Raw genomic sequence first — 26,879 nt, forward strand, 5'->3', positions numbered from 1 at the left:
CGGTGGGTGGGGTCTCATGCTCCGCCCACTGTGCGTCAGTGCGTGAGTCCGGCCCCGGGAGCTCCGGAACGGCCGGTGAGCTCACAGCCGGCTTCTCTTCAGCTTCAGCCTGCGCGCCGCCATCGCCGTTATGCTGGGTGCCGCTCTCCGCCGCTGCGCTGTAGCAGCGGCCGCAGCCTCCCGAGCCAGCTCTCGAGGCCTCCTGCACCCCGCACCGGCCCCCGGCCCCGCCGCGGGTAAGGTCCGCTCCTGCGCCCGTGTGTCCTTGCGGTGACCTGGGCCCCCGCCGCCACGCGAGAACAGGCTCGCCCCGCGGCCTAGGCTGCCCTGCCGGCGGGCGGCTGACCCCGGTGGCCACTGGCCGCCCTCCCCGCCGCCTTCCGGCCTGGAGGACTCGAGGACGCGCCCCCGGGGCCTACCTCAGCGACTTCTTGTGCGGCCACCGCGGACGGGTCAGGTGTGGACCTGCCGTGGGCGCCAAAGAGGGGTCCCAGCGCACTTCCCGCGTCAACCCGACCCCTGCGGTCCCCGGGGCGTGACCGTCATACCCCTGCGCTGACCCCAGGGGCCACCTGATTGGGAGTGTCCGCCGCCATCAGCGCTTTGGCGAAGGTGACATTGAGCCGCCGGACGCGCCGCTCAGTGTAGGGGCGGGGGAGATCCCTTAGTGTACCCGGGCACCGCCGCCCCGGAGTCTTCCGGGAACACAATATGCTTCCTTGGTGGGACACAGTATACTTTTTTTTAATCAGGCATTTTCTCGGTTGGCGTTTTGTGGGTTACCTTCACAGATCGTTCTGTTAAATTTTAGAAACTGCTCTGCCACGATCTAATTCTTCCACGTGTGTGGTTGTTTCCTGAGGTCTGAAAGAGGCCATTACTGTTTCGAAAATGGGGTACCACGGACCAGGAATACTGGGATTTACAGATGTGGGGAGGCTTTATTGTTTGCTTCAGGTTAAAGCCTGTTTGTTGGAGTATGAAATGCTTTGCTGTTTCCTGTCTCTTATTTTTCCTTCTCCTAATATATGTGTTCCCAGTGACTGCCCAGCACTAGAATTTTAATTATTATAACCACAGTTTGATCTTGGTCCATGATGGATGTATATGCTACATCATTTAGCCCCTAACCATACATATTTTAACATATAAACTCACAAACTCAAAACTAGTAAGGTTTGCTTGGCTATTTTGAGTGTTTTAAGTAGACATTTACACACCTAAGGAATATGTTTCCCTTCATTCAATTTAAGATTTTATCATTTATCATAGAATGGTAAGGCTGGCATGCACATCAGATCATGGAGACCATCTTATATTATAGAAGAAGAAACCAAAGCCCAACTTGGGAAACTGACTCCTTAACTAGTGGTAAAACAATTTTCTCGTTTTTAGTGGTAGAACAATTTTCTGTTTTGTGTTATTTTTGGCCCATCTGATATTTATCAGGTTTTATAGTTCTTTATTCTTTCCTTATCCAAATGTGAAAGTAGTAAATACTATAATTTTTTCATATAGACACATTTGGGGAGGTTTTTATGACCTTCAAAAGAATTACTATATTTTGTGGCAGGTAAAGGAAAAGGCCAGAGGTTTCTGGCTAACTGTAAATTAAGGGGATTCTTTTTTTCTTAGTACCTTTGGACATAGTAGTTTATCTCCTAAGTGTTCTATTCCCACTCTTAGAGTTTAATTCATAAACAGAAAGTTGTATTTTAGATATTTGTCCCTTAGACCTAAATATTTGCCACAAGGAGTCAGTATTGTTTACGGTTGTGTCAGCTGCTTTCTAGCTGTGTGACCTTGGACACATTAGTTAACCTTAAGACTCAGTTGCCTCTTGGCTAAAATCAGGATATTTGGTTGTGATGTTTTAAGTGAGATAAAGTAACTCTTAGCACAGTGATGGTGAACCTTTTGAGCTCGGCGTGTCAGCATTTTGAAAAACCCTAACTTAACTCTGGTGCCGTGTCACAGATAGAAATTTTTTGATATTTGCAACCATAGTAAAACAAAGACTTATATTTTTGATATTTATTTTATACATTTAAATGCCATTTAACAAAGAAAAATCAACCAAAAAAATGAGTTCACGTGTCACCTCTGACACGCATGTCATAGGTTCGCCATCACTGTCTTAGTACCTTGTCTGGCACTAACGCTTAATACATATTTGCTTTATTATACTGCATTTCATTTTTGCATATTATAGGTTGGGGTTTATCAGTAGAGACTGAAGAGGTTTTTATGCAATTGAAAGTTAGAAAAAATGAAGGTTCTTGTCTCTACCAGTTTGGCTCAATGGATAGAGCGTCAGCCTGTGGACTGAAGGGTCCTGGGTTTGATTCTGGTCCACAGCACAAGCCCAGGTTGTGGGCTCGATCCCCAGTGGAGGGCGTGCAGGAGGCAACCAATCAATGATTCTCTCTCATCATTGATGTTTCTATCTATCCCTCTCCCTTCCTCTCTGAAAAAAAATTTTTAAAAATTAAGGTTCTTGCATGAGGTGCTCCAAGACCAAATGAGAGTATACTTGAAGGAGTTCTGAAAAGGTTAACCTGAGGGGGCCTCAAGTTTGCTCCCGTTAAGTAGCAACCCAAATACTATATTTGGTCCATGAAGAAGTCTCCAATTTTGAAACAGTTGTTTTCCAGGAACCGCTGAATTAGATCATTAAAATGTTTTAAACAACTACTAGATTCTCTAGTCAACCCTTAAAACTTACACAGTCCTGGTTCCTGTATCCTTACCTTGATAATTTGGGAAGGGTGGGAGGAGTTTTCTTTTTTTCCTTTCTTGGTGCAGGGCTGAATTTAAGAGGTACCTTTTTTTAAAAAAAATTTTTTTTATTGATTTCAGAGAGGAAGGGAGAGGGAGAAAGAAATAGAAACATCAATGATGAGAGAGAATCACTGATCAGCTGCCTCCTACATACCCCACACTGGGGATCCAGCCCACAACCCAAGCACATGTCCCGACCAGGAATTGAACGTGATGTCACCTCCTGGTTCATAGGTCGATGCTCAACCATTGAATCATGCCAGCCAAGGCTAAGTGGTACTTTTTATCACCTTCCCACTATATATATATATCTTGAACAATTTGGTGCTCGACTAAGTTAACAGGAAAAATGTCTCCATTGTGGAACAAAACTTCAGTTCTGCAAGGTGACAAAAAGCCTCTAGGAGATGACAAAAAGCGCCTCGTAGGCCACACACAAAGGAGAGAATGAGACTCAGTTTAGAGTCAGTTTACCGCTAAACCTCTTTGTTAACATCTTAGGAAATTGTACTGTGAATATTTTTATGTTTTTGTTGCTGGTGAAATGGACAGTTAGCACGATTTTAAAACATAAAGAGGCCATCAAGAATGCTAACATTGCCCAATGGGGTGTGGCTTGGTGGTTGAGCATTGACCTATGAACCAGAAGGTCAAGGTTCAAATCCCAATGGTCAGGGCATATGCCAGGGTTGTGTGCTCGATCCCCAGTGGGGGGCGTGCAGGAGGCTGCTGATCAGTGATTCTCTCTCATTATTGATTTTTCTATCTCTCTCTCTCCCTCTCCCTTCCTCTCTGAAATCAATAACAATATATTTTTAATGCTAACGTTGCTAAGGGTATGTAAGAAACAATGATCACAGGCAATTGAAGAGGTAGAAAAACTGTTGTTGATTTGTATAAATGAAAACAGCCCAACACAGCATTTTGGAAACAGTGATACATGAAAAAGTGAAGATGCTGCATACTGACTTCCTGAAAGATAACCCTGGAATGAGTAGTGAAAGTGATTAGTTTAAGGCTAGAAGGGGGTGGTTCGATAAGTTTAAGAAAATAAATGTTTGTTTATAGATTAAACAATATATTAAATATGTACTGTATATAAGAAAAGCTTAAAACAATCACTTGGGAGTCTGGAACGAATTAATTTACATTATTTCTAACGGGGTGGAAGAGGGATCATTCGGTTTTCCAACAAATCACTTCTCAAACAGCCTTCTGGAACAAATAAAGTTTCACTGTACAACCAGTTTGTAATTTGGAACTCCCCAGAAGGAAGGTAAACAAATATTAAAGGTGATCCATTGATCTCCTTGACTGGGATTTGCAGCTGCTGGTCATCTTTTTCACAGTTAGAAAACAATACAAAGCTACCAGTCATCTGATGAAATCCATGCCCAGCAGTGAGGAAAAGAATTGGTTATCATGAAACACTTTATGGTAAGAAAGATACACTTAATTAATAATTACCTCTGGGGAGGAAATACATATATTTCATTTTTCTTGGGTAAATATTTAGAAGTGCAATTACTGGATGATATGGTAGGTCTGTGTTTAACTTGATAAGAAATTGCTAAACCGTCTTCCAAAGTGGTTGTACCATTTTACACTTGTGCTTTAAGTATTTAGTAAGGATAACTTTAGTTTTTGAAAAAGGTAGCTTGTAAATTTTGGGTAACAGCAGGTAGAAGCATTGTGATCTATGCTTTCTGATATATTAAATGTGAATATTAGTCCTGTATAGTTTTGACTAAATGTTTGTACTTGCCAAATACTTAGGTCTATAGATTCATTCTTTTTTCTTGTCATAGAAATTAAAGAGTATCCAATTCCAGCCCATTTATATACATGTCTCACTTCATTCTGGGCTCAGATTGTGATGGAAATTTAGGTCTCTGGTAAGATTTGGACTTGTGCGGGGGTCTTCTGTGACTGATGGCAGGTATTTTGCAGTAGGATCAAATGGTGATTTAAGTGAGAATCCTTTTGCTTGATCTAGCAGTGACATTCCATCTGAAGAACTGGCAAGTATTCCATCTTTTCACCTTTTTCTGGTTTCTTTTTTTTCTTATTTTCTTTCTATTTTTTGCACTTTCTCTTGCTAGTTACAGCATTAAAGGTGTATCGGATATATTTGACATTTAAATTTCAGAATATATGTAGTTATATATATCTACACTAATAAAAGAGAAAAATGGTAATTGGCGTACGACCGCTACCCTTCCCATTGGCTAATCAGCATATCCTTATGCAAATTAACTGTCAGCCAAGATGGCGGCCGGCAGCCAGGCAGCTGGAAGCGAACATGAGGCTTGCTTGCTCCAGGGACTGCAGACTCCAACGTTCCCCGCCTGACTTGACTTGCCGGCCTCTGAGCTGGCAGTTTGAAACATTCTAACAAATATAGAAGGCGGGGATCTCAGAGCTGAAGTTATACATTGTTTCGATTATAGAACCGAAACAAACCAGCAGCGGAAGCCTCAGAGCTAGAGCCAGAGCTAAAGCTGGCCCAGAAGAAAAAAAAAAAAAAAGAAAAAAAGGAGTGGTTGGGAGCTTCAATCAATCGCAAGCCTTGAGGCAGCCCTCAGCCCCTCACCCAGACTGGCCAGGCACCCCAGTGGGGACCCCCACCCTAAAGGGCATGTGACCAGCTGCAAACAGCCATCATCCCCTCATCCAGGCTGGCCAGGCACCCCAGTGGGGACCCCCACCCTGATCCAGGACACACTTCAGGGCAAACCAGCCGGCCCCCAGGCCTCTATCCTATATAGTAAAAGGGTAATATGCCTCCCAGCACCGGGATCAGCGGAGCCGAGAGGTCTCCTGGCACCAGATCAGCATGACAGGGGGCAGCGCCCAAACCCCCTGATCGCCCTGCGGCTCTGTGTGTGACAGGGTGTGGCATCCCAACCCCCTGATCGGCCCTGCTCTGTGTGTGACAGGGTGCAGTGCCCCAAGCCCCTGATTGGCCCTGCTCTGTGGGTGATAGAGGGCGGCACCCCAACCCCCCCCACCACGGGCCCTGCTCTGTGTGTGACAGGGTAGAGCCATAACCTCCCCATCGGCCCTGCCCTGAGTGTGACAGTGGTGGCGCCCCAACCCCCTGATCCGCCCTGCTCTGTGTGTGACAGGAGGCGGTGCCCTAACTCCCCTATCGGCCCTACACTGTGCGAGACGGGGGAGCTCCCCAACCCCCTGATGGGCCCTGCTCTGTGCATGAGAGGGGGGAGCTCCCCAACCCCCTGATTGGCCCTGCTCTGTGCGTGACGGGGTGGTGCCGCAACCTCCCCATTGACCCTGCCTTGAGTGTGATAGGGGGCGGTGCCTCAACCCCCCAATCAGCCCTACCCTGAGTGTGACTGAGGGTGGCATCACAACCTCCCAATCCGCCCTGCTCTGTGCATGACAGGGGGCGGCGCCCCAACTCCCCAATCAGCCCTGCTCTGAGCCCGACCAGGGGCTGCACCTAGGGATTGGGCCTGCCCTCTGCCACCCAGGAGCAGGCCTAAGCCAGCAGGTCGTTATCTCCCGAGGGGTCCCAGACTGCGAGAGGGCACAGGCTGGGCTGAGGGACCCCCCCCTTCCCCCCCGAGTGCACAAATTTTTGTGCACCGGGCCTCTAGTGTGTGTATATATATATATATATATATAAAGGTTTCTGTGTAGTTTTATATATATATATATATTTTCCATCACCCTTTATCCCCTCTATGTCCTCTTCCACCTCCACCCTCAACCCCCGCAATCACCATGGTGTCTATGTCCATGAGTTTTCTCTCCTTTTTTTTCTGTTTTGCTCAATTTTTTTTTTTTTTAATCCTCACCCAAGGATATTTTTCCATTTATTTTAGAGAGAGTGGTTAGGAAGGAGACAGAGAGAGAAACATCAATGTGAAAGAGTCACATTGACTGGTTGCCTCCTGCACATGCCCCAACCAGGGCCGGGGATTGAGCCTGCAACCGAGGTATGTGCCCTTGACCGGAATTGAACCCTGGAACCTTCAGTCCAAGGGCTGATGCTCTATCCACTGAGCCAAGCTGACTAGGGCAATTGTTATTTTTTAATCTTTTGAGAGAGATAAGCATCGATTTGTTGTTCCACTTATTTATACATTCACTAGAGGCCCAGTGCATGAAATTCATGCACTCGTGGGGGGAGGGTCCCCTCAGCCTGGCCTGCGCCCTCTCGCAGTCCAGGACCCCTTGCTCCTTACCACCTGCCTGCTCACTGCTCCTTACCGCTCAGCTCACTGCTCCTTAGCACTGCCACAGAGGTGGGAGAGGCTCCCGCCACCACTGCTGCGCTCGCAAGCTGTGAGCCTGGCTTCTGGCTGAGCAGCGCTCTCCCCATGGGAGTGGGAGTGCACTGACCACCGGGGGCAGTTCCTGTGTTGAGCATGCTGCCCCCTGGTGGTCAGTGTGCATCATAGCAACCGGTCGTCCCACCATTCAGTTGATTTGCATATTAGCCTTTTATTATATAGGATTGGTTGATTCTTGTGTGTACCCTGACTGGGGATCAAACCCACAACCTTGACATATCAGGACAACACTCCAACCAACTATCCTACCTGGCCAGGGCGCACACATATGTGCATGCATGCGTGGGGGGGGGGGGGGGGTTGTTTTATTTGATAAGCCTTTAAAAATAACTAGACGCTATACCAAGCTTGTCTAATTCATCTAATAGAAAATACAATTTGAAGAATGTTTTATTTCTATAAATTATGATCTCCATTAATAGAGGTCAGTTAAGACATTTTTAGACAAGGATCAATTTATAGTTGTCATTTATTTACTACCTTCTACAAAGTGCCAAGTCCTAGACAGTGTTACCTGGCCTTCATTTTTATTTTTATTTTTTTAATATGTTTTTATTGATTTTCAGAAAGAGGGAGAGAGAGGGAGATAGAAACATCAATGATGAGAGAGAATCACATATGGACTGCCTCCGGCATGCCCCCTACTGGGGATCGAACCCGCAACCCAGGGCGTGTCCCCAGACCAGTAATTGAACCATGACTTTCTGGTTCATAAGTCAACCACTGAGCATCTGCCCCCTGATGGCTTTCATTTTTAATCATCGTAATCTGATAAGGTAATGGTATCTGCATTTTACAAATAAGGAAGATAAAACTTGCTGTTTCCTAAAACCCAAAGGTAAAATTTCCTTCTCCTCCATCCCTTACCATACAGAGGCTGTTTAGAAAGATTCTACATTTCCTAACTCCTAATTCAGTGTCCATTTGAAAGGCAGTAACTAAAATGGAAAGGCTTTTCATATGTACTACAAAGGGTATAATGATTGGGAGCAGAATGCTAAGTAAGTCTTGTTTTCTTGACACATATTTTAGTATCTCACTTAGAAATTTTATAGTTTTTTTAAAAATTACTATTGCTTTGTCAGGATGTATAATTTATTTTGGAATATAATTTAACTAGAGGCCCGGTACACGAATTCATGCACATTGAAAGGAAATTAATTAGAAGAAATACTTTAGAGGCCAGGGAAGGACCATGGGAGGTTGGCTCCAGGGCATATCCAGCTCATCTAGATCAGGGCCATTAAAGCCAGGGAAGGCTCTAGGGCATGTCCAGCCCATCTCGCCCAGTCCCAATCGGCCGGACCCCAGCAGCAAGCTAACCTACTGCTCGGAGCGTCTGCGCCCTGGTGGTCAGTGCACGTCATAGTGACTGGTCGAACGGTCAGACATTTAGCATATTAGGCTTTTATTATATAGAATAGAAAGCATACAATTTTTTTTAATTTATGAAAAATATATCTTATAAATTAATTTAAGAACTAGAATGAAGCTCTGGCCAGGTAGCTCAGCTGGTTAGATCGAATACCAAGGTTACAAGTTCGATCCCCAGTCAGGGCACATACAAGAATCAACGAATTAATCCATTAATAAGTAGAACAAATCAATGTTTCTCTTCCCCATCTCTCCTTTCCTCTTTCTCTTTCCCTAAAATCAATAAATGTTTTTAAATATTAAAAAAAAAACAAACTAGAATGAACATTATTTTGAATTAAGAATTAATACTCTGCTTATTGTAAAAATTCAGACATTTTGGAAGTGTCCAGTGGGTCCTCAGGTTACGTCGGAGATCTGTTCCTACAGCGTGATGTAACACAATTTTCGCCATAAGTCGGAACCCACCTACATAAGCACCTACGTCACTCACATGGAGCACATACACAGCAGTAATGAAGTGAAACAGTAAAAATAAAATTAAAAGAAAGATAACAATTCCTGACCTTGTGGTAAATAAATAATAAAAAACGGGGGGCGTAATGGGGGGATAAGGACACATATGTAATATCTTAATAAAGAAATTAAAATAAATAAATAACTAAATAAATAATAGAAAACATAAAGCACATATGTACATACGTCGAAATGATGGAACTTTTTTTTTATAAATAAATGGGAGATGGCGACGTAACCATGAAACGACATACATCAAGTCCTACGTAACCCGAGGACTGTCTTTATAAATAAATAAAGTTTTTCTTTCCAAAGATAACCAATGTTAACAATTGCAAGTTAGCATTACACATTGGGAGGGAAGGAGAGCATAAACATACACCTATAATACTCTTTGTTCTGCATTTCTTTAATTTTTTTAAAGATTTTTTTCATATCAATACATAAAATTTGTTTCATTTGACCTGCTGAGTAATTTTCCTACTGTGACATACAGTTGATTCAAAACTTAATGCACTGAATGTATTTAAATGCTACTGAACTGTACACTTAAAAATAGTTAAGATGGTAGATTTTATGTTATACTAGAGGCCCAGTGCATGAAATTCATGCACGGGTAGGGTCTCTAGCGGCTGCCAACCGGGACCTCCCTTCGCACCCACCTTAGCCTTGCGCTGCCCACTCACCTGCTCCACCATCCCACCGCAGTCCCACTCTTCGGGGCCCATCGAGGCCGGCAGTGCCTCCACTGCCGCCCACTGCCAGCGCCACATTGCTGACACCCGCCATGTTCCACACCACCCCCTAGTGGTCAGCACATGTGTAACTCCCAGTCAGTCAAACTCCTGCAGCAGGGACAATTTGCATATTAGCCTTTTATTGTATAGGATGTGTTTTAATGGGAAATGCAAACAAAAAAATATAACTTAATTCTATTAACAGGATATATTAAGTACTTCTGTACATTGAAGTTATTATTTCTCCATTGTAGGTATCCAGTCAGTTCGCTGCTACTCCCATGGGTCACATGAGACAGATGAGGAATTTGATGCTCGCTGGGTGACATACTTCAACAAGCCAGATATTGATGCCTGGGAATTGCGTAAAGGTAATTGTAATATAGATTGCTAAACAGTCTATTTTGACATAGAATTATGAACTGTTTTGTAGTCTTCTACTACTGTGTTAAAAGCAAAACATGCTTCATGTTAACCGAGTCCTCTCATGCAACTTGCAGTTAGAAAATATTATAGCCCTAACTGGTTTGGCTCAGTGGATAGAGTATTGGCCTGTGGACCTAAGGGTCCCTGGTTTGATTCCGGTCAAGGGCATATGCCCAGGTTGCGGGCTTGATCCCCAGTTAGGGGGCATGCAGGAGGCAGCTGATCAATGATTCTATTTCATCATTGATGTTTCTATCTCTCTCTCCCTCTCCCTTTCTCTCCAAAATCAATAAAAATATATTTAAAAAAAGAAAAGAAAATAGTATAGCTTCCATAGTGTTTCCTGTAAAGCAAGGTTTTAAAGCAGGCATAATGGTATTTAGGGCCAAATAATTGTTTGTTGCAAGGGCTGTCCTTTGCATTGTGACATGTTTAGCAGCATCCTTGGCTTCTACCCACTAGGTGCCATCCACTCCCATGCCCTCCACCCCCAATTATGACAACCAAATATGTTTCCTGGGGGACAAAATCACCTCTGATTGAAACCACTGCTATAATGTCAAGGTGAGCAAGAGTTAAATTTTGTATCTTTTAGATAATTTATACAAGTAGTTATTTGGTTCTTCTCCCCTCTTAGTTATAGTTTTGGTTTTTTGTTATTTTTATTCTCCGTTATGATTTGTCTTGCCCTGAATAAGTGTCCAGTCTAAATAAGCTAGAACTTATTTTTCCTAAATTTGCAGATGTGCATTTAACATGAGTAAGTAGCATTAATGATAACTAATCTTTCTTTTTCTTTTTTTAAAAATATATTTCTTCATTGATTTCAGAGAGGAAGGGAGAGGGAGAGAGAGAGAGAAACATCAGTGATGAGAGAGAATCACCAATTGGCTGCCTCTGGGAGGTGTGCAGGAGGCGGCTGATCGATGTTTCTCTCTCATCGATGTTTCTAGCTCTCTATCTCTCTCCCTTCCTCTCTGTAGAAAATCAATAAAATATATTTAAAAAAATAAAAAATAAAAAAAAATAAATGTATTTTTATTGATTTCAGAGAGAGAGAGAGAGAGAGAGAGAGAGAGAGAGAGAGAGGAAAAAAACATCAATGATGAGAGAGAATCCTTGATCAGCAACCCAGACATATGCCCTGACCTGGAATCAATTCACAACCCCCTGGTTTGTAGGTCAATGGTCAGCCACTGAGGCACGCCGGCCAGGTGATAACTAGTCTTAATAGTTAGATGTAAATAGCTTTAAGTGTAGGCAATTTATCTGAGACCAAGAGTTCAGCCTCTGTGACTGTAGTCTAGCATTATAGTCACTGGTGTCCTTTGTTTAAATATTGTGTTATTTTGTTCAAAGCTCAATGTAATCACGCCCAATTATTTTCTGGTTGAATGTTTGAGTCTGCACACTAATGTTTCTCTCTCTCTTTTTAAAAATATATTTTTATTGATTTCAGAGAGGAAGGGAGAGAGAGAAAGAGATAGAAACATCAATGATGAGAGAGAATCATTGATTGGCTCTTTCCTACATGCCCTCAAATGGGGATGGAGCCCACAACCTGGGCATGTGCCCTGACTGGGAATCGAACTGTGACCTCCTAGTTTATAGCTTGACACTCAGCCACTGAGCCACACCTACCAGGCTCTATATCTCTTTAATGTCTTCATTTGGGCTTCATTAACTCTCCTTTCGTGTTTTTAGATTATTTTCCAATCAAATCTATTTTAAAGCAACCAACGTGCATAGGTTGTACTACGAGTTAAAGATACGAGTTTAAAATGACCTTCTTAATTGAAATAAAACCAGCAAATTATTTGAAAATAGTGTTTGCATTTAAGGAATTCTTTGGTTGGTTTTTTTGGGTCTTTTTTATTTCTTTTTGTTTTTTATTGTTTTCCTTTAATCTATAGGATAGTGCATAGTTCCTTCCACTAATTTATTGTGGAAGAGTCATTATGATCTTACCATCTGTTAAAAGTAAATTTGTTAGAAGTAGATTCTCTCATTGTATAGATAAGAGAATAGAGGCCTAATAGGTTCCAGGACCCAATTCCAATGTGTATATGTAGGCTTCCCTACATCAACAAACAAGTCTGGACGCCAGTAGGCTGTCCAAGAATTCAGTTCAGTGTGGCATTACTAGTATCTACCCTACCCAGAAGTAGAATCAGATTCCACAGGTAAAGAAATCAGTCTCACAAGACTACCCTGCACTTTAGAGGCTGGTTACAAGCCTAGATTGTTCATCTGTGCTTCTGACCTACTGGCTACAAATCAGAAGTTCCCACCACCCCCTTCTCGGGTTCCAATGACTCAGAAAACTCAAGAAAACATGTTTACTAGATTAACAATTTATACAAAGATTATTAAAAGATACAAATCAACAGCCAGATGAAGAGATACATAAGGTAAGGTCCCAAATGAAGGAGCTTCTATCCTCACAGAGCTTGGAGCCCGGCACAGTGGCTCATGGAAGCATTCTAGTACCCCGGTGTGGAAGGTCTCTAAAAAAGGACCAAGGGACTGTCCTATGGTTTTTATGGAGGCTTCATACTTAGTCATGATTGATTAAGTCTTTGGCCATTGGCAATTAATTTAACCTCAAGCTCCTCTCTCCTCCCTGCAAATCAGGAAATGGGAGTGAAAATTTCAATCTTCTGTCCACAGCGTTGGTCTCTGCTGGCATCCAACACCCACTCTTGGGAGTCCAAAAGTTATCTCCTTAATATAACAAGAGGCACCACTGTGCTCCCATCACTTAGAAAATTCCAAGGAAGGTTGGCAGTTCTGTGTCAGAAACAGACCAAATATATATTATAAATCACAAGATCATATGTCTATGTTTCAATAAAAATATAGATAACTAAATTATAGTTTAAGTGAGAATATTTCAGGTTGATATGCCCCCTCTTTTTAATTTGACAGGGATGAACACGCTTGTTGGCTATGATCTGGTTCCAGAACCCAAAATCATTGATGCTGCTTTGCGGGCATGCAGACGGTTAAATGATTTTGCTAGTGCTGTTCGCATCCTAGAGGTTGTTAAGGTCAGTGAAATAGTATTAAACTTGTTCTGGAAGTATGTGGTCTATTGACTAGGTATCAGTATATTCTTTATTTTTTAATTTGTTAAGATAACCTAAAATTAGTTCTTATATAACTAGAGGGAATTTACAGTACAGTTAATAATTTTTCTGGAATAAAGTTTGACAGAATTTATCCCAGGCCTGAAAAATTGTGCTTGATACTCTTTTGTTCAGCCCTTCCATTTAAGAATTTATCTTAAGTATGTACAAAGGTTTAACTATAATTTATCTTTGTGCTATTTGTGATAGGAAATTAAATGCTGTTAGTAGTTTCTTAAGATGAGACTTTCCAGAAGTGGTTATTACACAAATGTGTTTAACGTTAAACATATTTACATTAAACATATTTATTGCATATTACCTGAAGAAAATTATGAGATAATTTTTGTGGTGTGACCCCGTTTTATTAAAATACATATAGATGAAAATGTAGGTGGACATATTCTCCCTGTTGTTTAATTATAGTTTTTGTTTTTTTATAATTGCAAATTAAATACATTACATTTTAAGTAAGAACTTTATAATTTAAAAAATATAACTAAGGAGACTTAGAATTTGTTAAAGGCAGGAGAATAGCAGTTTGGCAGTATCTTAGTCCATTTGACTTTTTAATATATGTTATGGTGAATATTCATGAAAACTCTCTTACCCTGAAAATAAGTATTCTCTAAGTGTATCTCTCCATGAAAGAATATGGAATATAAGAAAGAAATTCAAGGTCTGTAAAAAAAGAAAGTGTGAGATTACTTTATCTACAATGGATAAGATAATTTAGGGTTCTGTAGGCTGTCAATTCATTCAGCACCAGTAGTTAATTCAATTAGGGCCTCAAATTAGAAGCAAATGTAAAAACTTTTCCTCTGTTAACTTAATTATTCCTATTGCCTGCTGGGCATGTTTAATTACATTCACAAAATTCTGTCATCACCACCTTATTTTCCAGTAACTCAGGCTTTGAAAAAAAATATTTCTGGATTTAGTCTAATTGTTTTAGTTATTTTCAAAGTGTTTTTAAAAACTTACCTTGACTACTGCCCACAAAGTTGCTCTCTTTATTGAACAAATATGTTAACTTAAAAGTAGCCTCTGCATATGTGATTGAAAGCATTTTCAAGTTCATTTTGTAAATAGATAAGGCTTCTCAGAGAGCTAAATGTGAATTTTCTTCTTTTTTTTTTTGCCATCAGGACAAAGCAGGACCGCATAAGGAAATCTACCCTTATGTCATCCAGGAACTTAGACCAACTTTAAATGAACTGGGAATCTCCACTCCAGAGGAACTGGGCCTTGACAAAGTATAAATCCCATCGGTAAGCAACATACCACTGAATAAAGCAGGAAAAAATCCAGGGAGATGTGAATGAGTGACATTTCAGTGTTCTCAGAAATGTCTTGTTAGAGGCTGTAAGCATAGAGATTTAGAGTACCAATGATAACTTTAAGGAGCTAGGATTGTTATTTTTTAGTTGTTATAATTGTTCTCTTACTGGTATAAAGGCAAGTAGAGACCTCCTTTACAAAAAAATCTATATAAAATATTTTAAGCATAAATAGCATAGAGAATAAATGTAATCACACCCAGATATTATTATTTTGCCATATTTGCTTTAATCTCCTCCCCTCTATCCCACCAAGAAATTATTGGTTTCACCTAGAGTTCAAGCCCTCTGGGTACCCTTCCCTCATTCCAGCCCATTAACCTCCAAAAAACTAAAGATAGTGCACTGCATTCAAAATGTTTATCATGTATGCTTTTTAACATGTGGTTTGTTATTGTTGTTTTTATATTTTTATTGATTTCAGAGAGGAAGGGAGAGGGAGAGATAGAAATATCAACGATGAGAGAATCATTGATCAGCTGCCTCCTGCACATTCCCTATTGGGGACCAAGCCTGAAACTTGGGCATGTGCCCTGACCAGGAATCAAACCGTGACCTCCTGGTTCATAGGTTGACGCTCAACACCTGAGCCACACCAGCTGGGCAACGTGTGTTGTTGTTTTTTGTTGTTGTTTTTTTTAACAGTAGGGTTTTATTAATTTGATGCTTTTTTGTGTGTGCCCAGGTTAGAATTTAATAGTCAAGTAAATTTTCATCAATAATAAAAATTTATTCTCTATGGAAAACAGATTAGGTAATAAAACCAGCCACAAGGTTGTCTAGGTAGTGAGCAGTGTGCAGAAAATCCCTTGTAAAACAGAAAATATAAAAAGCAGTAATTCATATTTTAATTTTATTTAACAAACATGTATAGTGTATATAATTCTTTTTTGCTAATCCTCACCCGAGGATATTTTTCCCATTGACTTTTTAAAGAGAGTGGGGGGACACATCTACTGGTTGCCTCCTGCAGGTGCCCAAATCCGGGGATTGAACCTGCAACCCAGGTAGGTGCCTTTGAAGGGGAGTGGAACCCAAGACCCTTTGGTGTGCTGACCGAAACTAACCACTGAGAACACTGGCCAGGGCGGTGTATATAATTCTTGACATGTGTCAGGCACAATTTATATATATTAAATTGATTTCAGAGAGGAAGGGAGAGAGAAGTAGAAACATCAGTAATGGGTGAGAATCATTGATCAGCCATCTCCTACATGTCCCTTACTGGATCGAGCCTGCAACCCCAAGCATGTGTCCTGACCAGGAATTGAACCATGACCTCCTAGTTCAGAGGTGGATGCTCAACCACTGAGTCACACCGCTGGGCTCAGGCATAGTTTTAAATGCTATATAAAGAGTAGCTCATTTAATCCTTATAAACAATCCTGTGAGGTGGTTACTATTATTATACAGTGGGGCCTTGACTTACGAGTGTCCCGACCAATGAGTTTTTCGAGATACGAGCCGTCTCTCAGCCAATTTTTTGCTTTGAGTTGCGAGCTAAAATTCGGGTTACGAGCCAGCTTCAGATACCCCACCGCTAGTTGGCGCAGCGAACGTCACAGTGAACACCACACATCAGCCCAGCATCACGTGTCTCACTCGTTCACTTTTTGATTTGACATACGAGTAATTTGAGTTACGAGCTCCATCAGGGAACGAATTAAACTCGTAAGTCAAGGCCCCACTGTAATTATTCCTATTTTATTATTATTATTTTTTTTTAGAAATATATATTTTATTGATTTTTTACAGAGAGGAAGGGAGAGGGATAGAGAGTTAGAAACATCGATGAGAGAGAAACATCGATCAGCTGCCTCCTGCACACTCCCTACTGGGTATGTGCCTGCAACCAAGGTACATGCCCTTGACCGGAATCGAACCTGGGACCCTTGAGTCCACAGGCCGACGCTCTATCCACTGAGCCAAACCGGTTAGGGCAACTATTTATTTTATTATTTATTGATGAGCAAACTGAGGCACCTTGGGGCTTGTTTTTTGGAGCATACGTCTTAATTTTTGTTTTTGTCCACAGACACCACCTCCCTGAATTCAGGTAGCTCATCTTTATAATATATGGAAAGTTTTTGAATGGTATTAAACATTTCTGTGAGTACTTGGAAAAAATTAGGTATTTAGAACAGAGGATTTCGTAGTTATATATATATATTTTTTTTTAATCTTTTTTTTTAAATGGATATTTTTTCCATTGATTTTTAGTGAATGGAAGGGAGGGGTAGAGACAGAGATAAACATTGATGTGAGAGAGACACATTGATTGGTTGCCTACCGCACAGGCCCGACTAGGGCTGGGGATGGAGCCTGCAACTGAGGTACATGCCCATGACCGTAATCAAATCCTTGGGCCAACGCTCTAACCACTGAACAGACCGGCTAGAGCCCTAGTTATATTTTCAAAGCTCTTATCTGTGGTTCATATTTCACAATGGATTCTTAAAAGGTTGTCTAAACACTTGGGCTTAATTTTTATTTTATCAAATACTAGAGGCCCGGTGCATGGACCCCAGTGGAGTCCCTCAGCCTGGCCTGTTTCCTCTTACAATCTGGGACTCCTTGGGGGATGTCGGACTGCCAAGTTTCGGCCTGATCCCCACAGGCCAGTCTGAGGGACCCAACCGGTGCATGAATCCATGTACTGGGCCTCTAGTATGCATATAAAATCTTTAGTTAATCTCTTCCTGCCCTCCCCCCTTCCCTCTGAGATTCATCAGTCTGTTCCATGTTTCCATGCCTGTGCATTGAGCGTCTGCCTCCTGGTGGTCAGTGCACATCATAGCTACCAGTCGAACAGTCCAACAGTTGCTTAGGCTTTTATATATCTATATATAGATAGATTCCTGCAAGAAATCCAGAAGATCTTTGTTATAGAGGATGTATTCTTGCTACAGTAACATATTTCTTTAAAGATTTCTATCTTTACTTTATTACCTGGCTAATTCTTCATGTTTTCTCTTACAGATAGGATTCCCAAGGATTTACTGATAATACTACTTGAGTGTAAACAATCACCTGGAAATACTGATGATAACATATTACCTTATTTGAACAAGTTTTCCTTTATTGAGTACCAAACCATGTAATGGTAACTTGAATTTTAATAAAAAGGAAATGAGTTTGAACTGAAATTAGGTATTGTTCCATGTGTTTGCATTGAAGAGCAGAAAATGAACTATTTATTATAGGTCCATTGTGTCACAGTTTTGTTATCCCTTATGTACTGAGAGAACTTTAATTTTCTGGAAGTCATTGCTATATAAACATATTTGGGTACACTGACTGGTAAAATAGCTAAAGGCTAAAAGTCATTTGTATAGAACTAGAGGCCTGGTGCATGAAATTCATGCACTGGGGGGCGGGGTGTCCCTCAGCCCAGCCTGCACCCTCTCCAATCTGGGACCCCTCGGGGGATGTCCAACTGCTGGGACATCCCTCTCACAATCTGGGACTGCTTGCTCCTAACCACTCACCTGCTTACCTGCCTGATTGCCCCTAACCACTTCTGCCTGCCAGCCTGATCACCCCCTAACCGCTCCCCTGCCAGCCTGATTGATGCCTAACTGCTCCCCTGCCGGCCCAATCGCCCCCAACTGCCCTCCCCTGCCGGCCTAATCTCACCCCCAACTGCCCTCCCCTGCTGGCCTAATCTCACCCCCAACTGCCCTCCCCTGCCAGCCTGATCTCACCCCCAACTGCCCTCCCTTGCCGGCCTGATCTCACCCCTAACTGCCCTCCCCTGCCGGCCTGATCTCACCCCTAACTGCCCTCCCCTGCTGGCCTGATGGCCCCGAACTGCCCTCCCCTGCAGTCCTGGTTGCCCCCAACTGCCCTCCCCTGTCAACCATCTTGTGACAGTGTGGGTGCAGCCATCTTGTGACGACATGGGGCAGCCATCTTGTGGCAACGTGGGTGCGGCCATCTTGTGATGATGTGAGGGCATGAGGGTCAATTTGCATATTAACTCTTTATTATATAAGATTTCCTTGTTGATAGGGCCAGCAAACCCTGGGCTTAGGGAATTGGTTGTCTGGATCAAATTGTGTACCTTCCCAAAACAGGTGAAATAAAGTTTAAAAGTGGTCATTGAGATAGTCTTGAGGATGTGCTGTAGGGTTGCCAGCCCTCTCTTAGTGCCCCTTTCCTTCCCTGCCTGGTCTTCCTTGCCAGTGCAGTATTAACTTTAGACATCAAAGAATTTGCTGTTGTAGATTTGGAGGCTTTCTCCTTAAAGAACTGAGTACATGGGTTTACTTCTTGAGAGAATTAATAAAATAAACAAATCCTGTCTTAAGAAGCTCCATAATACTGGATATCCACTGCTGAATAAAGAGGTTCTAGGACTGAGTGACTTCTACTACAGCCAGTTCAGACTGCAGTGTCCAGGGAATAGGGTTAATGTTCAGGTGAAATTTTTTTTTTTTATCATTTGTATCTTTACACTTTTATTTTACTATATAATTTTTTTTAATCTGGAAAAGTGAAAATAAGATTTTTCTTTCAGCATGTTCAAGTTTATGCCCCAATCTCATTATCTCAGAATATGCTGATACACTGTGTGGAAAGTGTAAAAATGGGGAGAAAACCCATAATCACACCTGTAAATGTTAATTTTTTTTCCATTTTTAAAAAAAATTAAATTCTTTATTCTTTAAAGTATTACATAAGTCTCCTTTTTCCCCCATTGACCTCTCCCTGACCGCCCCCACCCCCCAGCACATGCCCTTCCCCCTCCCTGCCCCCCCATCTATGTCCATTGGTTATGCTCATGCATGCATACAAGTCCTTTGGTTGATCTCTTACCCCCTCACCCCCCACCTTTCCTCATACTAGTAGGTTGGACAGTCTGTTTGCTGCTTCTTTGACTCTGGTTCTATTTTTGTTCATCAGTTTATGTTGTTCATTATATTCCACAAGTGAGTGAGATCATGTGATATGTATCTTTCTCTGACTGGCTTATTTCGCTTAGTATAATACTCTCCAGTTCCATCCATGCTGTTGCAAATGATAAGAATTCCTTTTTTACAGCAGCATAGTATTCCATTGTATAGGTGTACCATAGTTTTCTAACAGTTGAAATTTTGATGTCTTTTCTCCTAAAACCATTGTAAGGGAATGTTAGTAAATGTTTGGGTAAGATTTTAACAAATAACCTTTTATAAAAGGCTGACTCCCTACCAAAAAGCTCCCTTTCCCCTACCTTAAGAAGTATAAATGTGAAATAAAGTAAAACAGCGTCATGCATCTATTTAATGTGTAGTTAGTAAGCCACAGTTAGGTTTGATACCTCTGCGGGGCAGTTCTTTTCCTCTCATAATGTCCCAGTCTCTCCTGCTCTATTTTTCCTCCAGATTCCTCCCGTGATGAATATCAACATAGTCCTGCCCTCATAAATCCTAGAGACTGGGAGGCATGGCGGCGGGGAGGGGGGGGAGGGGTGTTAAACAGAATAATCAGAGATATAAAAATGTCATGGCAGATTTTAAAAGTTCTGTGAATATACATATGGGTACTGTGAGAAAGGGAATGATATTTAAGTTGAAGCCTAAAGGATTGGGAGTGTTTGTTTATATAGGGCTTTAGCTAAAAGGTAATTTCATTTGTTTGTTTATACTAAAGACTTTATTTCAAACAAAAAATTGAGAGCTATTTCCCTGGGTGTGGGGAAGGGATTAGGGCAAGGAATTCCCCGTGGCTAGGCCAATACCCTCACATACTGGAGGGGTTGTGTAACTCTCTTCCTGGCCCCTGTGATTGAGAATCTCAGCAAGTGCAGGACCCTATGCCATAGCTCACCCACCAAGGGGAACTCATGCAGGAGTCAGTATCTGGAAAGAGCATGGCCAAAGGCAAACCACAAGATCAAGTCCTAAGTACTAGGAACCCACTCTTTTCCCCCTTCCTAGGACCCAGAACAGATTAAGAAGATGGCCTTTGGAGCTCTGGCTGGTTTTCTCAGTGGTTAGAGTGTTGTCCCAGGGACCAAAGGGTCTTGGGTTCAATTTCTGGTTAAGGGCATGCATCTCTGTTGCAGGTTCAATCCCCAGACCTGGTTGAGGCATGTGTGGGAGATGACCAATCCATGTGTGTGTATCTCTCTCTCCTCTCCCCCCTCCCTCCCACTCTTTCTCTAAAAATCAATGAAAAAAATATCCTCAGGTGAGGATTAACAACAAAAGAGATGGCCTGTGGAGAGAACCTCTCAGATCCTGGTGAGAAGAAAGACCCAGTGTCCTCACATTTATCACCTCTGTTCTAGGAGGGCACTAAATCCTGGAGTCTCTCAGGTGGTAGTACTGGCACCAATGGAGGCAGGGAAACCCCAGCAAGTCTGGACCCTAAGGCTGACTCTCCCACCCTCTGGAAAAGTCTGCACTCACCTGTGATCCTTTGTATTTCTTGCCTTCCATTTCCCTTGGGTGGATGGGTGGATAAATTAAGTTTCTTGAATAAGGGCCCTCCAGGAGGGTCCCCTGAATGCCCATCAATCCAGGGCCTGAGAAAGGACGGTGTCACATGATGTTTGGCGCTGATAGCTGCTCCTGTCATGCTCATGTGGAATCTCTCTGAGGTTATGGATGGTGCTGGAGCCCTGGAAGCAAGGAAGCTGAGAACTTCGCTGCATGATCTCCATGATTTGTACCACTTTGTCCTTGTGTTTCCAAGCAGCAATCAGCCCCTGCAGCATCCACATCTTGTAGTAGTGAATATGTCACCATTCAGGCTGCCTATGTCTATAAACTCTGTGGTCAGCTTAAAGGCTGACATCACAAAGCTCAGGTTTCAGGGAGTGCTGGACAGGATGAAGCCAAAGTTGATGTGAATGATGTGACCTTCTGCGTCCAAAAGGATGTTCCCATTGTGTCTCTGACTTGCAGCAGGTAGTCAGCTCAACTTTGCATGAAATTGTGCTGGGCACTAAGGAATGCCTCTGGTGTAACTGCCATACTCCTGCAGGAAGTAATCGAGCAAGGAGGGTGTCTGTTTCTTTCCCTGGTAGATGAACAGTGTTGACCACTGGTCTAATCACGCTACTGTCCACAGAAATCACAAGAAACTGTGTGGCTTGATCCACAGGGACACTTGTCCCTGTTCCCAAATGGACTGCAGTTACTTCAACAGCTGGAAGGTCAACAGTTCCTTCCCAAAGATCATCTCCCATACTTGACAGTGACTGATAGAACTCCCAATTAGGGAGATGGCCATAACAGACGCCCTCTCTGATCACCTCACTTTTTTCTGCCAAGGTTCTTTGAGAGCAACTGTAGAAGGGTCTTATGGGTCTCATTTGAAGGCGGGGGGTGTGAACCAGCTGCTCTGAAAGGCACTGTTGTATGTACCCTGCTGCAATGAACACAGGCTCCTTGCTCTATTGGATGTTATTGTACACAGAAAACATACTGTCTCAGCTGTTGGTGTGCATTCAGGGAGCTCCACCTGCAGCTCCCCTATGTTGTTCACTAACAAGGCCTCATTATTCTTTTTCTTTTTTTAAATATATTTTTATTGATTTCAGAGAGGAAGGGAGAGACAGAAACATCAATGATGAGAATCATTGATCAGCTGCCTCCTGCATACCCCCTACTGGGGATCAAGCCCAAATCCTGGGAATGTTCCCTGACCGAGACTCTAACCATGCTGGCATTCGTAGATCTACACTCAAACACCAAGCCACACACACTGCCGGGGCTCATCATTCTTTTTGTTGTTGTTAATCTTCACCTGAGGATATATTTCCCCCATTGATATTTAGAGAGAGTGGAAGGGAGGGGGAGAGAGAGAAATGTCAATGTGAGAGAGACATTGATTGGTTGCCTCCTGCACGTGCCCCGGTTGGGGATTGACCCTGCAACCCAGGTACGTGCCCTTAATTGGAATCAAACCCGTGACCCTTCTGTCTGAAGGCCAACACTCTAACCACTGAGCAACTGGTTAGAGCAGGTCTCATCATTCTTGTCATAGTGGGAAACAGCATTGAAACTGCCTGCCTCCTGCTCATGGGAGATACTGAATTGGGCAAATTTTCTACAGAATGTGTGTCCCAGATTCAATTCTCAGGAATTGGTGGGGACATTGGTGGTGTCGAAGTTTTTGCATTCAAGGACTTCCACATAGATCAGGTAGGGAGTCTTGTCCTTGGAGTTGAGGACAGGATATGGACCATCTGGTGGCCAAAGCCAGTAGTGGGCAGTGAGACTCAGGGAGCTCACAGTTGAACAGGGAGAGCTCTGAGATCAGCCACTGTGTTTTCTGCTCTTTGGAGGAAGGGGTGGGGTTAGGGGTGGCAATTGCCGTCAGGAATTTGATGAATTCTCAATAAGGAGCCAGTCTGAAAGGCTCATCCTCATTCTCCACTTTGGGGTTGCTGGCATTCGTTTCAGATTGTTGCTGAGACTTATGCTGGTGGTGGCATCTGACTTAGGACACTGGTGAGCTCTTTTAGAGGGAGACAGCCCTGCCTATGTCAGGGACTGGACTCAAGGAAGGCGGCTCCCTCTTTCAGTGAGCTGGCTTCAGCTCATCTGAGATCATCTCCCGTAGCTTGGTCCCACAGGAGTGTTGTTGAGTGAAAATGTGCATATCTGAAGAGTAGGCCCCAAACAACAGGCACACTAGAGGGAAATATTAATGCTCTAGCAGCAACAGTGGGCTATGTAGGGCTTGATAGCATTATCCATGTCCTCATCCATGTGGATGTACATGGTAAACAACTGGGGCAAATGGAAGTCCATGTCCCTTCAACATCACTCATCATCAGAGAGATGCAAATTAAAACCACAATGAGATATCACTTCACACCATCAATAAATCTACAACGGGCAAATGTTGGTGAGGATGTGGAGAAAAGGGAACCCTTGTGTACTGTTTGTGGGAATGCAGATTGGTGCAGCCACTATGGAAAACAGTATGGAGGGTTCTCAAAAAAGTTAAAAATGGAACTGCCTTATGACCCAGTGATTCCATTTGTGGGTATATATCTGAAGAAACCCAAAACACGAATTTAAGAGTATATGCACCCCTATGTTCATTGTAGCGTTATTTACAACTAGAGGCCCGGTACACGAAATTCGTGCATGGGGGTTGGGGAGTCCCTCAGCCCAACCTGCGTCCTCTTGCAATCCAGGACCCCTCAGGGGATGTTGGGCCTAAACTGGCAGTCGGACATCCCTCTCGCAATCCAGGACGCTGCATGCACCAGTGACCATACTTTTCATACCGGTGAAAGGCATCTTGCTGTTGTAAGGGCAGCTACATTTTTTTGCCCTGATTATAAAAAGTAGTACATAATATGATCCTTCTGAGGCAGTAATACCATTTCCCCCATCTAATGGGTGGAAAAACTGAAGCAGAGAGAAGTTAAGTAATTGGCTTTGTCACACAGTTATAAGTGTCAGAATCAGGGCTGACCACAAAATGTGCAAGCCAGAGTCCATGCATGTCATTGCTGCATCGTCCTGTTTTTTTTTCAGTGTTAGAGTAGCCTTGCCAGGTTTTAATTTTTAAATCTAAGAGACTGTTTCCAATATATAGTGTAAGGTCCCTAGGTCTGGCCGGCGATCAGGGCCGATCTGTGGGGTGACTCATGGGCAGGGCAATCGGGGACCCCCCCCTGCCCCGCACTGGCACATGCCTTGGCTGGCGGCCTGGTGCTGCCCAGTGGCCAGCCCTGCCCCCCCCCCTCCCATCACCTCCGCCAGTCGCCTCCCTGGGGGGGGGGGGGGGGGGCGTGGAAGACACTCAATGCAGGAGTTCCTGCATTGTCTGCCCCCTGGTGGTCAGTGCGCACATAGCGACCGGTTGTTCTGCCAGTCATTCTGCCGTTTGGTCAATTTGCATATTAGGGTTTTATTATATAGGATAGCCAAGATATGGAAGCATCCCAAGTGTCCATCAATAGATCAATGGCCCATCAATAGACAAGTGAATATAGAACAGGTGGTACATATATATACAATGAAATATTACTTGGCCATAAAAAAAAATGAAATCTTACCATTTGTGACAGCATGGGTGGACCAAGAAAGTATTATGCTAAGAGAAATAAGTCAGAAAAAGACAAGTATCATGTGATTTCACTTATATGTGGACAAAATAAAGTTGAAACACTCATAGCACAAGGAGTAGACTAACAGTTGCCAGAGGGGAGGGGAATTGGGGAACTGGGTGAAAGAGGTGAAGGGATTTAGAGGTACAAATTGGTAGTTGCAAAATAGTCATAGGTATATAAAGTATAGCATGGGGAATATAGTCAATAATATTGTGAAAACTATTGTGCCACGTGGGTAATTGAAATATTGGGGAAGAAACACTTTGTAAAGTATATGATTGTCTAACCACTATTCTGTTCACCGGGAACCAATACAAAATTGTGAAAGTAAACTGTAATTCAAAAAAAAAAAGTCCACATTCTCATTGTGAAAGCAGAAGAGCCAGTTGTTGATGTAGGCTTGTAGTCTAGGCTCCTTGGAGTTATACAGCTATAAAACGGCCATGGACATCTCAGAGTTTTTATTCAGTCTCAGCGGCCAAGATGTTGTTTTGCCACTGCCTTCTTGCTCTCTTGGCTGTGCTGGAGGCCACAATGGCCCCCATCTCTCTTCCTCCTCTCTTATCTGGGCAGATGGATCATCCAGGCAGCGGATCTCACTGTACACACCATCTGCATTAACCAACTCCAGTGGGATGCCTCTGCTAGAGATAGCCATACCTCCATGCAAAAGCTTGACCTTCTCCAGCACCTCCTGGCAGGCCTTTTGGGCCACTTCGGGTTCAATTACTAATAGATCTCCGCCCCTCTCCATGATGACGTTTAGCAAGGAGCCCCCATTATTCCCTTGTGGGCCAGGCGTGGGCTCAGAAGTTGGCCTCAGGGGGCAGGCTCCACTACCATATCTCCCATAGCCACAGCCAGACTTTGAGCTTAAAAACTCCACAGGACCCCCGTTGAGCAGATGCTGGTGGTTTGGGTCGTGCTGCCAACACTGCCACCTTAGTGGCAGTGTAGTTGCTCCAGGTTCCATTGGCTGCTTGTGCTTCCCTGACAGTGGCCACAGGGTCTGCCTCTAAAAGGTAATTTTATTTTATTTTTCTATTAAATTTATTGGGGTGACATTATTATACAGGTTTCAAGTGCACAATTCTACAACACATCGTCAGTACACTGTATTGTGTGTTCACCACCCCAAGTCTTGGTCCATCACCATTTATGTCCCCTGTACCTTCCTCCACCTTCCCCCACCTCTCCTCCCCATCCCCACAATCCCCACACTATTTTCTGTGTCCATTTGCCAGAAGCCAGTCCATCCTTGCTGCTTGACACAGTTGCTGCAGGGAAGAAACATCTGCACAGCATATGTTTCAAGGTACCTGGCATATATGGCATACTGTTCTTAATATGTTTGCTCCCCTTCTTGGTGCTATGTGTTTAACCAAGGTCACCTCTCCGAGAAAGGTTGTTTCCCCAGGTGGGGATTTTTCCCTGAAGTTAGGGAGGGAATAAAACCCCTTAACTAAGTGCCAGGCGTGTAGTTAATCACTTTAACTACAAACAATCACACTTAAGCGACATAATCTTTACTCCCTGGAATGGAGATAAGAAATGCCCTAACCTTTGGAATAGAAATTGATAGGATTAAAATCAACTGGTATAAATACAGATGTAACAAGACAATAAAACATAGAACTTGGCTGGAGAACCTGGCTACAGAACCTGGCTGGAGAACTTTGCTATGATGATCGACTGAACGCTGTCTTCGTGTCATTCCCTCTTCGCGACTCCGTCCACACCTTTGGGAACCCCTGGACCTGCTGGGGCTGGACCCCAACATCCATTGATTTTTTTCTTTTTGTTTCTTTTTGGTTCTATCCCTCTACTCACCCCCTCCCTACCCCACCTCTCCTCCCCTGAGAGCTGTCAACCTGCTCTCCATGAGTCTCTTTTTATTTTGCTTGTTAGTTCATTGTGTTCATTAGATTTCAAATATAAGTGAAATCATATGGTACTTGTCTTTCTCTGAGTTGGCTTATTTCACTTAGCATAATGCTCTTCAGGTCCATTAAAAGGTAATTTTATTTTTTAAATATGTTTTTACTAATTTTTAGAGAGGAGGGAGATGAAGAGAGAGAAACATAGATGAGAAATGATCAGCTGCCTCCTGCACTCCTGCTACTGGGGATCAAGCCCACAATCCAGGCCTGTGCCCTGACTGAGAATTGAACCAGTGACCTCTTGGTGCATGCATG

At 43.1% G+C, this 26,879-nt stretch overlaps 1 protein-coding gene and 1 pseudogene across 1 annotated transcript; one reads left to right on the forward strand and one right to left on the reverse strand.

The window, feature by feature from the left end:
- Positions 1-48: 48 nt before the first annotated feature.
- On the forward strand, positions 49-17,767 carry COX5A (cytochrome c oxidase subunit 5A). The gene is made up of 5 exons (XM_070430127.1): positions 49-236; positions 9,982-10,098; positions 13,082-13,203; positions 14,430-14,552; positions 17,601-17,767. Exons 1-4 carry the CDS (start codon positions 131-133, stop codon positions 14,541-14,543), a joined length of 459 nt encoding a protein of 152 aa, XP_070286228.1. The 5' UTR covers positions 49-130; the 3' UTR covers positions 14,544-14,552; positions 17,601-17,767.
- Positions 17,768-20,891: 3,124 nt separating this feature from the next.
- LOC139012303 (phosphatidylinositol 4-kinase beta-like) lies at positions 20,892-25,536 on the reverse strand (annotated as a pseudogene).
- Positions 25,537-26,879: the final 1,343 nt, after the last annotated feature.

This window comes from Myotis yumanensis, unplaced genomic scaffold, assembly GCF_028538775.1.
Source record: "Myotis yumanensis isolate MYYU_CA2020_CCGP unplaced genomic scaffold, mMyoYum1.0.hap1 SCAF_1, whole genome shotgun sequence".
NCBI lineage: Eukaryota > Metazoa > Chordata > Mammalia > Chiroptera > Vespertilionidae > Myotis > Myotis yumanensis.